This window comes from Protopterus annectens, chromosome 2.part2 (assembly GCF_019279795.1).
Source record: "Protopterus annectens isolate FY-2018-M chromosome 2.part2, PAN1.0, whole genome shotgun sequence".
Taxonomy (NCBI): domain Eukaryota; kingdom Metazoa; phylum Chordata; order Ceratodontiformes; family Protopteridae; genus Protopterus; species Protopterus annectens.
Genome location: NC_056730.1, coordinates 522,137,717 through 522,151,354, shown reverse-complemented (window position 1 = coordinate 522,151,354; position 13,638 = coordinate 522,137,717). Strand labels below are relative to the sequence as shown.

The following is a 13,638-nucleotide window of genomic DNA, read 5'->3' as shown; positions in this document are numbered from 1 at the left end:
TAGACAGTATGTAACTAATTGTAAAGGATCAAGACAAATTAGTCATTCATGAGTACAGGCTCAAAGCAGGAAATATGTACATGGTAAAGAAAGGGGATCATGGTCCTGAAGTCCTTTGCTGAGGACACCAAACTAATGCTTAATGCAGGGCAATGATCTGCAGGCACGGTTGTACCCTAAAACATGGAAATAGACAACAAAGGAGGAAAGAGTGGCCTGTCTCCCTGCCCACAGCCATATCCACAAACAAAAAATAGTACTGATCAATAATAAATGACTGATGGTCACCTTCTCAAAATACCAAAACACAAAGGTAAATATTTTTTTTTCATTTACAGGAGTGCAAAACATCATAACAGAAGGCTTTGGTTCCACACCCTCTTAGTCCAATATGTTAATTCCACTTCTGTACAACCACAGGGGAAGGATGGACACCATGAATGGGTAAACACAATACATGCAGTAAAATCTTGTAGTCTACCTAATGTAAATGCAAACACAGTGGAGGGAATGGGGGAAATGGAATCAGGGAATGAGGGCTTAGTGAAATACACAACAACCACTTGCAGTGAAAATATTCTAAATGCCCCTAACACAGAAATAATTAATATATTTGTGTCTACACTAAATAACCATGACATTTCTTATGTTTGTATTACAAGCTGTACTTTAAAGGTAAGACCATGTACATGAGATCATATGCTCCACAAGACAGGGAATTATGAAAACAACTGAGAAAGGCTGCTCTGCCATGCATTACTGCTCTGGTCTGTGAATTAGAGTAATATATGCAAGTTTGCAAATGCCAAAGAAGCTTTAGGATGGGAAATGGACCAAAATGTGGGGTGGGATGCAATAGTATCAACAGTAATGTTACCTCAGACTTGGAAAGGTGTTGGGAGGGTGCCCTAATGGTTAAGGTGTATGCCTTACAAACACAAGGTGCAGGGTTTGAGTCTCACAATGGATAATTGGCTAAGCTTAAAATGGCTCACAAGGGCAGTTAGCTTAGTACTAACCTATGAACCTATGAACATCCAGTTTGCATAGTAAATGGCCATTAGAGTGCTGAAAATTACAACTGTTTCCACATCAGGAATTCTATGAACTAAGCCTCAATCCATTGGCAAACTATCTCTTTTGCAGTAGATTCCATTTACAAAAAATATACAATATCTATCAGTTGATTTCATGGCTTGGTGGGCTCTCCCACCTTTCCAATGTTTCCCACAACCACCAAAAACTCAAATTCAACTCTTCACCCCCATCTTAAGACAACTTTTAATTCAAGGCACTATCCAGCCAGTTCCTCCAGAGCACATGGGCAAGGGTTTCTACTCCATAATGTTTCTGGTTCCAAGAAAGGATGGTCCTTGGAGACCAGTCTTAGACCTGTCCTACTTCAATCTGTTCCTCAAGTTACCCACCTTCAAGATGCTTTCTCTACAGACATTACTGCCTGTTATCCCACTTCAGGCATACATGGTCTCAGTGGATTTGAAAGATGCTTATCTGCATATTCCCATTCATGCAGAACATTCCTACATTTTTTCGATAGGCTCCTCTCATTTTCAGTTTTCTGCCTTGCCTTTTGGTCTCTCTGCTGTGCCCAAGGTCTTCACAAAATGTTTAGCCCCACTGGTAGCTCACTGCAGGCTGTTGGGAGTTCAGATTTATCTAATCTCGATGATCATTCTTCATAGGGACCCTCACTCTTTAACACTACATCTGCATCTGGTCTCCAGCATCCTGGAAACCTGCGGATTCACTCTAAATTTACAAAAATCTCAGCTCACTCCCACCCAGGACACAACCTTTCTGGGTTGCAGGATACAGACAGTTCTAATGACTTGCCTTCATTCCCCAACAAAAATAGACAGCTTGCTACAGTACCTCCTATCCCTGCTTCCCCTCTCATCTTTGATAGACAGTTCCTGAAGCTCCTAGGGCATATGGCATCTCTGATCCCTATGCTTCCACTGGCCAAACTTCACGTGAGGAAATTTCAGTGGTGTCTGAAAAATGCCTGGTGCCAACACCTTCAGTTCCTAGAGGCAACCATTCCTCTTCTGCCATGTCTGAAAAAGGAACTCAGCTGGTGGATCTCACAAATTCACCTCAATCAGGGAGTTCCCTTGCAAATTACAACTTCAGTACAGCATTTCTACACAGATGCCTTAAACCTGGGTTGGGGAGCTGTGCTGCATCGCCTTCCAGCCAGCACAAGGAAAAAAAAGCACATGGTCCTCATACAGACTACAGGATCACATCAACATAAAAGAAATGAGAGCCTTACTCCTGGCTCTACAGACCTTTCAGCAGCTTCTGCTACCAGCTTCACAGAGTCATCACAGAAAACACGACTGTGCTATGGTATGTCAGCAAGCAGGGACAAAATCCTACCCTCTACGCTCTCTAATAATTCAGATTTGAAATCTCTCCATTTCTCTGTTACTTCATCTACTGGCTGTTTATATTCCAACCTCAGAAATGTATTAACAAACACTCTAAGCAGAACCATGGCACCTTCTCATGAATGGATGTTACACAGGGAGGTGTTTCAGGATATTGTACACAACTAGGGCATTCCAAAAGCAGATCTGTTTGCCTCCTCCCAGAACAGACAGCTACCCCTCTTCTGCACAAGGCTACCCCATCCACAAGCTTGGAAAGTGGACACCTTCTCCTTCTTTTGGGAAAAGATGAAGATTCAGAAAGACAGACCAAAAATCCTACTTTTGACCCCCATTTGGACAAGACAGCACTTGTTTCCTCTTTTTTTTCAGCTAGCCAGGGGCAATCACCACAAATTACCTCAAAGGTTCAATCTAAGTATCCAAAAACACCACCGGTCTGGTAGATAGGCTCAACTGAATGACTGCTCGACTCGAACAGGAGACACTGACTTTATTGTCAACACAATAACTGACAACAATATAGCTGTACAAGATACATAAATTCAAAAGAACCCTCGGTTAAGCGCTTTCATCTGAAAAAAACAGACTTTATCAGATGAAAGCGCTTAACCGAGGGTTCTTTTGAATTTATGCATCTTGTACAGCTATATTGTTGTCAGTTATTGTGTTGACAATAAATTCAGTGTCTCCTGTTCGAGTCGAGCAGTCATTCAGTTGAGCCTATCTACCAGACCGGTGGTGTTTTTGGATACTTATCTTGTCGCTTTGCTTAAAGGTTCAATCTACTCAGACAAGACAGGGGATCTCTGATACACCCACAGCTTTACAACCTGAACTTGATCCTGTGGTTGATAAACTTTTGATCCCTTTTCACCACCAATACTCAAGAGGACATACTCAGGAGGCCAGGAAAACCTAGCACAAGAAAAAATTACATTGCAAAGTGGAAATGTTTTTCCAGGTGGTGTTCTAAGAAAATACAGGATCCTTTGGCAGTCCCAGTGCCTATGGTCCTTGCTTATTTGTGTGAGCTCCTGCACTCTGGATTATCATACTCTACCATAAAGGTACATTTGTCTGCTATTTCTGCTTGTCTACCAAGCTTGACCATTTAGCATCCAGGCTAGAGGTTAAACTGTTCCTTAGAGGGGTTCTGCACCTCAGACTTCCTAGGAAACCATTTCCACCACCTTGGGACCTTAATTCTGTACTGGAATAAAATGACTATGTCCTCTTTGAGCCAGCCTTTTCAGCTTCTCTTAAGTTTTGCAGTTGGAAAATGATTCTGCTAGTAGCTTTGACTTCTGCCAGGAGGGTCTCCGAAATCCAAGTCCTCATGGCCACTCCGCCTTACCTCATTTTCCATAAAGACAGACTCTGAGGACTAATCCTTCATTCATACCTAAAGTAGTGAATGAGCTTTCCCTGAACCAATCTATTTACCTGCCTATTTTCTTTCCACAGTCTCATAATTCCTCAGAAAGGAAACCTCATTCCTTGGATGTGCACAGACAGCTTAGATTCTCTACCTAGATAAAACCAAGTCCATTAGAGAATCAGACCAGCTATTTGTCTCCTTTCTCCCTAGAACCCTAGGCAGAGCAGTCTCTAAACAAACCTTTGCTTCATGGATCTCAAAGGCCATCTCCTTTTGCCATGACTTCATTTCCATGGCAAGCGTTTAGCCTTGAAAGTAAAGTCTCATTGCACTAGGGCTGCAGCTTCTTCTGCAGCCTTTTTCAAAGGCCTGGACCATGTCACCATTCTAGAGGCAGCTACCTGGTCTTCTGTTCACACCTTTACCAAGCATTACAAGCTGGATTTAATATTTAGATCCAGAGTTGGGTTGCCAGATCTATTCTGCAGAGTCTCCTGGACTCTTCTCCTCCACCAACCACCCAAAGGAATACCTAATAGCTTTGGTACTCTCCCTACTGTAATGAATAGTGCAACAAGAGAAAAGAAAGACATAGAATAGTTGTGTAAAATCTTACCATAACCTTAGATGTCCTGATCTTTCATGTTGCAGTATTCAAAACCCACCCTCCTCCCCTCTATCCCTTATTTGTGGGGTTTTATGGTTATATAGTTTGGTAGAGGTGCTTTCTTGGTGTTGGTTATATTACTATATGTAAAATTTTCTCATAGTCCCAGGTAGAGCCTTTTTTGTTTACTCTATAGGCTCCTTCCTATAGTCTTATTTAGCTGGAATGCTTTTTATTCATTCGGCCTTATCTTCTGCGGCAGTCAGTCCTGACTTTGGTATGTGCAGACATCACATTTATAGCCAATGTCGGTTTATGGTATTGCTTGAAGACTTTGGTATACTGGCCAGATGTACGGCCACATCAGTACGATCTTATGCAGACATACACTCAGGCATGATTCTGAAAATAAAGTATGCTGCCCTTAAAGCACTTCTGCCAATGCCAGGGCTGTCACACATATGTACACATACATGCTGAAACTAGGTTCCATTTTGCATCATGATGTACTTTATATCAAGTCAGCACATAGCAACACCTGCATGAGCTCATCACTAAATAATTTTTTATTTACCACTAGAATGGTTTGCTATCTTGAAATTCATCTATAAATGCTACTTACAAAAGTGCTATAAATAAATAAAATACTCTGGACTGCTTAAGTTCCAGAAGTCATACTTCAGTCCTGGAGGTGCAATTCACTACAGTCTTGCTATCAACTGAGTAGGAATTAATTTTATACCCATAACGTTGCTGCTGTTGTTTGTCTTTCGGCTTTTCCCCGGTTAGGGGTTGCCACAGCAGAACTCCGGTCTGCTAATGATTGGCAGTAGATTTTTCACGAACGCCGAGGTGACAGCTCGATGTTTAACCTTTAACGAAGGCACGCCCATTTACGCATGTCTTTCGAACGTCCACCCAACCGCGGGGAGGACATGCAGACTCCACACAGAAGGCACTCCCCGCACTCCAGCCGAGAATCGAACGGGAGTATCTCTTGCTGTGAGGCAACAATGCTACCGCTGCACCACTGCGGTACTGACATACCCATAACGAATTAAAATAAAAGTCTTTGAAAATATGGCAACTGACTAAAAAATCAGTGAGTAGAAGGGCCAAACATTTATTATTCACAGAGTGCAACACGCTCATCTTTATTTTGTAGTATGCAAAAACTACTAATTGGCAAACATGAGATTTTAGCATGCCATTTTGTGCAACAATTAAATTAACTGCTTTGTAGATGCTAGAAATCAGAGTCTACTCATAATCTTACATAACAAAAGTTGTGATTAGCCATGAAACCTGTATTTATGTTTTGTTGTACCTTTCTAATATAGGGTAGTTAGGTTTCATTTTGGTTTTCCTGTAACACATCTACAACATGGTATTCCAAATAAAAGTATACGCCACCATCCACCTGACAGCTGTGTTCCTATTATATACAACAGGCAAATGACTGCATGATCTGTGAGTCTTCCTTACAGATTAATATTAGGATGGATAAGAAAAAAGTGAAGACAATTAATATAATGGATATATTTAATCTGATTTACATAGTAATAAAAATACTAAACAGGACATAATTTAAAGTTAATTTATATAACCTTAGAAACATAAGTTAGCATAAAAAACATCACTTTATCATCAAAGAAGGCCTCTTAGGTCATCATGTTGCCAATTAAACAGATAAAAATGCTTGCATTTAATTAATTTTAGTCATTTATGTTGCCAATTAAATAGATAAAAGTCTTTGCATTTAATTTATTTTAGCCTTTCATTTGCACGTACAGCAGCGTATCTGCATTAATGTAACCATTTTTGTATCTCACAAACATGATCTGTTCAGTGGCATGACAACCTCCTACACATTGCATAACATTTTCCTTGTTTGTCTGCAACTTCAGAAAACTATAAAACTTACCCTGCAGAGTTGTACAACATTTGACTTTTAATCACAAAGCAAAGCAGAATTTTATAAACATACTCAACCATACAAGATGTAGGAGAAGAAAGAAAATACAAATTCATAACTAATTACCCGGCCAATTTTCCGGTGATCTCTGTTCTTTGCCTCTTCCTGGAATTTCTCCCACTCCTTCATCATTTTGGTATCCGGAAAAGAGATACCATAAACTCGCTGCAAGGTTTCCATGTCAGCCTTCCCTTCCCAGTATGTGGAGGAGTTCTGCCATTTATGAAAACAAACCTTATTAGTGGGGTTTATTACAACAGCAATGGCTAAAAGAATACAAAATCAACCAAAGGCCATAAACCAGAAAATGCAAAACATTATTACCATGAACAACAAAATAACTTTTACTGTCTACCGAAATGTTAAAAAAAAGTCCTTTCCTGAACCATCATAATATCTTAGGATGGACAACAACTGCAAATAATCAAAATACAGTAAATTTGAAAGAATATAAGCTGCTTCTTTCAAAATATCAACCTACAAAGCATCTCTACTGACGGTAATGCAAATAAACACCTATACATTGCATGTGACCTGTCATATTAATACTAACCTCACTGAATTTTTTGAAATGTTTACCAGTATAGTCATACTCTGTACCTCACGTCTCAACCTCTTTGCATAAGAAATCTGGACAAAGTCTAAAATAATGGGGTAGGCCAAAACAATAGGGACATATTTTAAGTATTTTTTGTATATACTTAGAAAGTCACTAGAATAATGGGTTTTGTTAGCATGGATTTTCTGAAGGATGTAAAATATGAAACTCAAATGTGTGATTATCTGGTGAATTCAGTTTCCTGAGATTTAAGCCACACATTTTATGAGGAACACACCAAAATATGATGCAAAAATCTGGACATTTGACATGTACTCTCTGTAAATGTATTTACACAATTAACTATTACTCACTACTTCTTTTATCTGCTATTGACTTCAGGTCTTCCCCCAATAAAAATGATGGCTAAGCCAACGTTCCCATTCTGCCAAGGACAAGCATTGTCAAAGGATACCAGGCTTTCTGAATCACAGCTATACCATTTGGTGTAAACTTTAATAATTCAACCAACAAGATATAGCCTGATTTACCGGATCTCTGTAAAACACAACAAGATATAGCCTGATTTACCGGATCTCTGTAAAACAGAGTGAAGTGTGTTATGTGCATTTATTTGCATGTATTAGCCAATGAATGACATGGTCCTCTGCTCACCTCCACTATTTTGATAATGTCTAAGAAAATGCAAACATCTTCAGTGACCTGCTTGGCCATGGAGAGAAAGACAGAGCTGCGCCATGTACTGGCCTCAAAGAATGTGGGGATGGGGCTTGGAGGGGATATGTGTTTGTGTGTGTGTGTGTGTGTGTGTGTGTGTGTGTGTGTGTGTGTGTGTGTGTGTATGTGTGTGTGTGTGTGTGTTGCTATTAAGTAAGGGATTTAGTAGGAATCTTCAATACGTGGAGGTATAACTCTCTAAATTTTTTTTCTTGTCAAGAGAATGCATGCTAACAAATAAGTTGCCAGAACTATGTGTTGGTGAGCTACTTGTCAAGAAAAGACTACATTACAGCTGGTTTTATTAAAGTGACATACTCTAGCCTAGCACAGCCATTATAAACTCCCTTGCAGACAACTCTGCTACTAATGAAATACAGACAGCAAAACATTTTAGCACAAACACATGTTTGCAGTGTGGTACTTTTTTAAATGGGATTTTGTAAATCACGGTAAATATACTTCCAAAAATGGGAATAGAAGGATGTATTCCCATTGCAGAAAGATCATGATCCTCAGCCTCCCTGGGAAAGCCTATTACAGTGTGATGGAAAGGTGATTGACAGGTCAGCCTCTGATTTGGAAGACGTAATGCTCATTCCATTCTGATGGAAAGAGCAGCAGCTCATCTCTTTCTCTGAGTGGATACTAGAGGGATCAGCAACGTTTGATGCTGTGGTCTACATGTGTTGTTTGGACTTGCAGAAGGCATACAACTATCTGACCTGGAATGTGTTACAAGATGCACTACAACAGTACTAGATTCCAGAGTCACTGCTGTGTGCCATCCGGTACATGCATTATCAAAGTAAGACCTGAGATCATACACTCTGCATTAAAATTAATTAATTTAAGGTGGATGTTAGACAATTAAGTATGTAGTCTCCCCCACCTGTTTATGATTTTCATGGACAGGAAATAGAGGCACACCAAAGGTGTGGATGGTATTTAGTTTGGAGACATGAAGATTGCATCTCTGGTGTTTGCAGAAGATGTGGTCTTCCTGGACTGTAGTGACTCTGACTTGAAGCATGCACTAGAGTGGATGGCTAAAGAATGTGAACTGGATGGATGAAAACACCTGTGAATCAGAAGTCAGGATTTCCTCTTGGAAAACAGCAGACTGCTCAAAGAAGGTGAGATAGAAATGGCTTCTTCAAACTGAGAAGTTTAAGTACCTGAGGCTTTTGTAATATAAAAGGGATCTGGACTTAAGACCACTGAATGTGTACACTGGAGGCTGTATTGCATGTACTATACTACAATATGGTGGTGAAGTGACAGCTGAGTTACATAACAAAGCTTTCAATTTATCAGTCAGTCTATATTGTCATCATCATGTATGGCCACAAGCTTTGGGTAGTGACCAAGAGGAGAACATCATGGATACAAGAGATGAAAATGAGACTTCATCTCAAGATTATTGGGCTCATTCACTGTGATAAATTGACAGGTTTGGCACGCCACTGCTTCTGTGGGAGGGAGCATCTCACACAAGAAATTACAAGGCATGGCCCACTAAGAGGTGTCCCAAGGCAGACTCAGGAAATGCCAGGCAGATTACATCTCCCAGCTTGCTTGGGAATGCTGGACAATCCCACAAAATGGGCTTGAGACTGCTGCAAGAAAGGGGAAATCTGATCTTCCCTACTCAGAATGTTACTATCAGAACTCTTCACCAGGCAAGCTGCTTAGAAAATTAATAGATGGATAATAATAAACAGTGTAATTGTTAACTTTAGCAATGTTTATAAAAAACATATTATATGTCTGGTCAAACTGGATAAATGCTTTTGTCGAGCAGCAGTTATGTGTTCCAAGTTATAAGCTTTCATAAGCCAGATGATTCTGTTCATACTATTTGCTTGTTGAGATATTTAAATAAATATGGAAATTTATCACCATTTGCATAGCTAAGTACATAATAAAAGTCTTTCATCCTGGCTGCTGGTATAAAAGCCTTACATTTTTGTGAGACTGTGCTCATTTATTCAGAGCTTCCCTGTGCCTGGCTTGGGAACATGTGACCACAAGACCTTGGTTTACATCTAAAAACACAACTTAAACTCAAAAATAAATAAACAGAATCCAAGCTGCTCAATAAGCACCCAAGTTTAATACCAATCTGGTACCTTGACCAATCGCCTTCACAGGATATGACATCAAATTTTAATTAACTACTTTTATACAGGTAAGAACACATTTAAGATCAATCAATTAATTTAACTAAACAAACATATTTACATATACAAACTATTTTCCAATTTCTTTAAACATAACATAATTAAATACAGTTAAAAACACATACTAACTTCCCAATTTAAACCCTGAGGGGATAAAGTTCTATAATTTATTTACAAAAATCACCTCCCTCTGGAAAAAAAATGTTTGTGCCAACACACTAAAAAAGAAGCCAGCATCTGATCTCCCATGTTCCTTAATAAAATGTTCAGCCGATGGACTTTATAAATTTTGTTTTTTGATGTCACCCAAATGCTCCCCAAAATGAACTTTAACGTTTCGTTGTTTGGCCCACATACCAAAGAGAAAATCTACAATTACATCCAATAATATACACCACCCCAATGGACTCACAAGAAAACCTGTCATTAGTAACAAACTATCTTCCCATTAATTTTAGTTCCAATAATATTTTTAACTTTGGAACATACTTTACAATGTCCACAAGCAAGCGTTCCCTTAGACTCTGAGATTATTCATTGTTCATTGTTTATGAACAAAGTTTAAAATTTCTTTCAAATTATTATACATCTCATAGGAAAGTAACATGCTTAGGAAAAAAAATTTCTTACAATCTCATCAACATTAACTAGATGCCACAAATCTCTAATAATGTTCTCCAAAATTTGTGAGAAAGGAGAACACCATGAAACAAAAACTAACCTATCTTTACTTCTTAGCATACTTTTATCAATATCCCCCATTATATCGTCCTGTATCATGATTATTCATCTTTTTGCCTTTCAAAAGTTTTTTTAGCCCTGTTAATTTGTGTTACTATATAACAAAACCACATGTTCAGAAAAAAAAAAAACTCTGTAGGATACAGAAACTTCCTTTCAAAATCTCCCATATATAAAATAGCATAAGTTGGGGCAAAAGATACCTACCTAGCTGTACCCTTTACCTGAAAAAAACAAAAACAAACTGATCTTCAAAGCAAAAATAATTGTGGGTCAAGCAAAATTCCAAAAGTGAAATCAAAAAGGATGTACTGGGTCCCACCCCCAACATATTTTCTACTGCTTCAAGTCCCAGTTTATGTTGTATATTTGTATATAATGAATTTACATCCACTGTCGGCCAATAAAAAGCATATTGCCAAGTGAGCTCTCCTAAACTAACTAATAGTTGTTGAGAGTTGCTAATATGGGGAGGCACCACACTTAGCTATTTTTAAGTTGAGAATCCAAAAAATGCCCACATTCTGTAAGTAGGAGCCTACAACTGAAACAATTGTTCTACTTGGAGGATTTTGCATGTTCTTATATATCTTAAGGATAGCATAAAAAATCAGATCAACTGCTTTTTCAATGTGTAGTTTTCTTATATCATAAGCATAAAAAAAGCCTTTCCCCTCTTTCCAAAAGTTCCAGTAACAACATATTGTAGGATGCAATGGGGTTGTTCATTAATTTCACATACTCCATCTCATTGGCCAACAGATTATGTACCACTGTAAAATAACTGGCCTTACTCATAATTACCCAACTGCCACCCTTATCTGCTTGTTTGAATAGATAATTGTGCCTCAACTCACAAAGTTTCTGTAAAGTTAACCACTCATACTTAGACAAATTATATGTCTTTTGAGAACGTAAATATTCTCCATACTTATATTCCACTTTTTTTTTTTTAGACACCATGTCTTCAAACAAGCTAAAAACAGGGTAATTCTTTGATGGTACAAAATAACTAATCTATGGTAGGGAGGGAACATTCATTTTCCCATAACCCGTACAAAAGCTGCTACTATCATTTAAGTTATCATCACTTTCTTCAGCCATTTCATTCCGTATCTCAAAGTTTATAAATTCAGTCTCAAACTGACATATTTAAAAGCAAATCACCATACTCTATTTCACTATTAGAAGTATTAAAAAAGTACAGTTGTGCAAAATCTTACCATAACAGTAGATTCCCTTCTCTTCACTGTTGCAGTATTCATTACATTAAGGATCCCCTACCAAGGACAGCCTGATATCTGGCCAGTATACCAAAGCCTTTAGGTTGCTTTAACGTATGCCGTACATCACATCTATACTCCTTGTGTTGTGAAGAGCATAAAGGGGATGTCACCATTAGAAGTATTAAAAAAGTACAGTTGTGCAAAATCTTACCATAACAGTAGATTCCCTTCTCTTCACTGTTGCAGTATTCATTACATTAAGGATCCCCTACCAAGGACAGCCTGATATCTGGCCAGTATACCAAAGCCTTTAGGTTGCTTTAACGTATGCCGTACATCACATCTGTACTCCTTGTGTTGTGAAGAGCATAAAGGGGATGTCGGATTTACCATCCTCAGAATTGACAGCCCCAGTAGGAATGCCAGTCCAAGTAAAAGAAAAGGCAATCAGTGCAACCAGAAGAAAAATGGACCAGGAGGTGGAGGGCGGGAGTGAATATACAGTGTAGAGAAGGACATGTACCATTATGGTAAGATTTTACACAACTGTACTATGTCCTTCCATTTCACTGTTGCAATACTTATTATATTAGGGAGAGTGCCAAAGATCATGAAGAAATGTGGGAGGAGGAAGGACCAGTACAGCCTTCCAGGAAGCCATGAAGGATGGCCATAGAAAACCAGTTTTAGCTCTAGAGATTCCATCCAACTTGAAGTGCTTGTTAAATGTATGCACAGAAGTCCAGGTAGCTGCCTCAAAAATAGAGTTAGTATCCAAACCTTTGAAAAAGGCACCAGAAAAAGCCACAACCCTAGTCAAATGAGCCTTAACAGAATAAGAAAGGCTTTTACCATGAAATGAATAAAAAAAAAGAAACAGTTTTTGAAATACAAGAAGAAATAGTTTGCTTGGATACAGCTAATCCCAAGGACCTGGGATGAAAGGAAACAATGAGCTGATCAGATTACTAATAGTCTTAGTCTTACCCAAATCAAATCTGAGTTGTCTAGGTACATCCAACCTATACAGCACCTTCTCATTGGCAGATTGAGAAGAAGGGAAAATTGTCAAATGAATAAACTGATTAAGGGACAACTCACTAACCATCTTGGGCATAAAGGAAGGACTAGTACGCAAGGACACCCTGACCTTATGAAACACCTTGGAGCACAAGCCGTAAGGGCTTGAAGCTCAGATACACATCTGACAGAAGTAAAAGCTAACAAAAGAACAGTCTTCCAAAAGCAATGTTGCAAGGAAGCTGAAGCTGTAAGCTCAAAAGCAGCCTGAGTCAATTTTTGCAAAACAAAATTAAGATCATAGGGTGGAGGAACAGGCTTCTTGGGAGGCCTAATATGAAGGACACCTTTTAGGAATTGTTTAGCCTCATATCTAGAAACTAAAGGAGGAGATAAAGGCAGACAAGCAGAGACAGCTGATAAATGGGCCTTAACTGAAGAATAAGCCAACTCAGCATTGAGCAATTCACACAGATAAGAGAAACCAAAGGATTATCTGCAGAATGCAGAACCAGGCTTTGAGAAAAACACCAAACCCATCTGCATAAATAAGATTTTCTAGTATTAGGTTTACTGGCCTTGTGCAGGACCCTAAGGACATCCTCAGAAAATATGTGTCCATGTGGAATCAAAATCCTATCACCCACAGAGTCAGTTGAAGAGTGGATGTGGGGGTGGATGAGAGATCCTTTTCCTGTGCGATTAGGTCCACCCTGTGAGGTAACTTGTGATGACTGCCCTTGGCTAAATGCAGCAGAAGAGGGAACCAATGCTATCTCAGCCAAAAAGCAGTCATCAACAAGATTTTGTGAGCA

The 13,638-nt window shown here is 38.9% G+C and overlaps 1 protein-coding gene across 1 annotated transcript in view; it reads right to left on the bottom strand.

The window, feature by feature from the left end:
• The window catches only part of LOC122795693 (threonine--tRNA ligase 1, cytoplasmic-like), an 846,051-nt gene that overhangs the window by 447,970 nt on the left and 384,443 nt on the right, over nucleotides 1-13,638 (bottom strand). Inside the window, exon 8 of the mRNA XM_044063990.1 lies at nucleotides 6,444-6,590. Coding sequence (XP_043919925.1) covers nucleotides 6,444-6,590 — 147 coding nt within the window. The remainder of the gene's footprint in view (nucleotides 1-6,443; nucleotides 6,591-13,638) is intronic.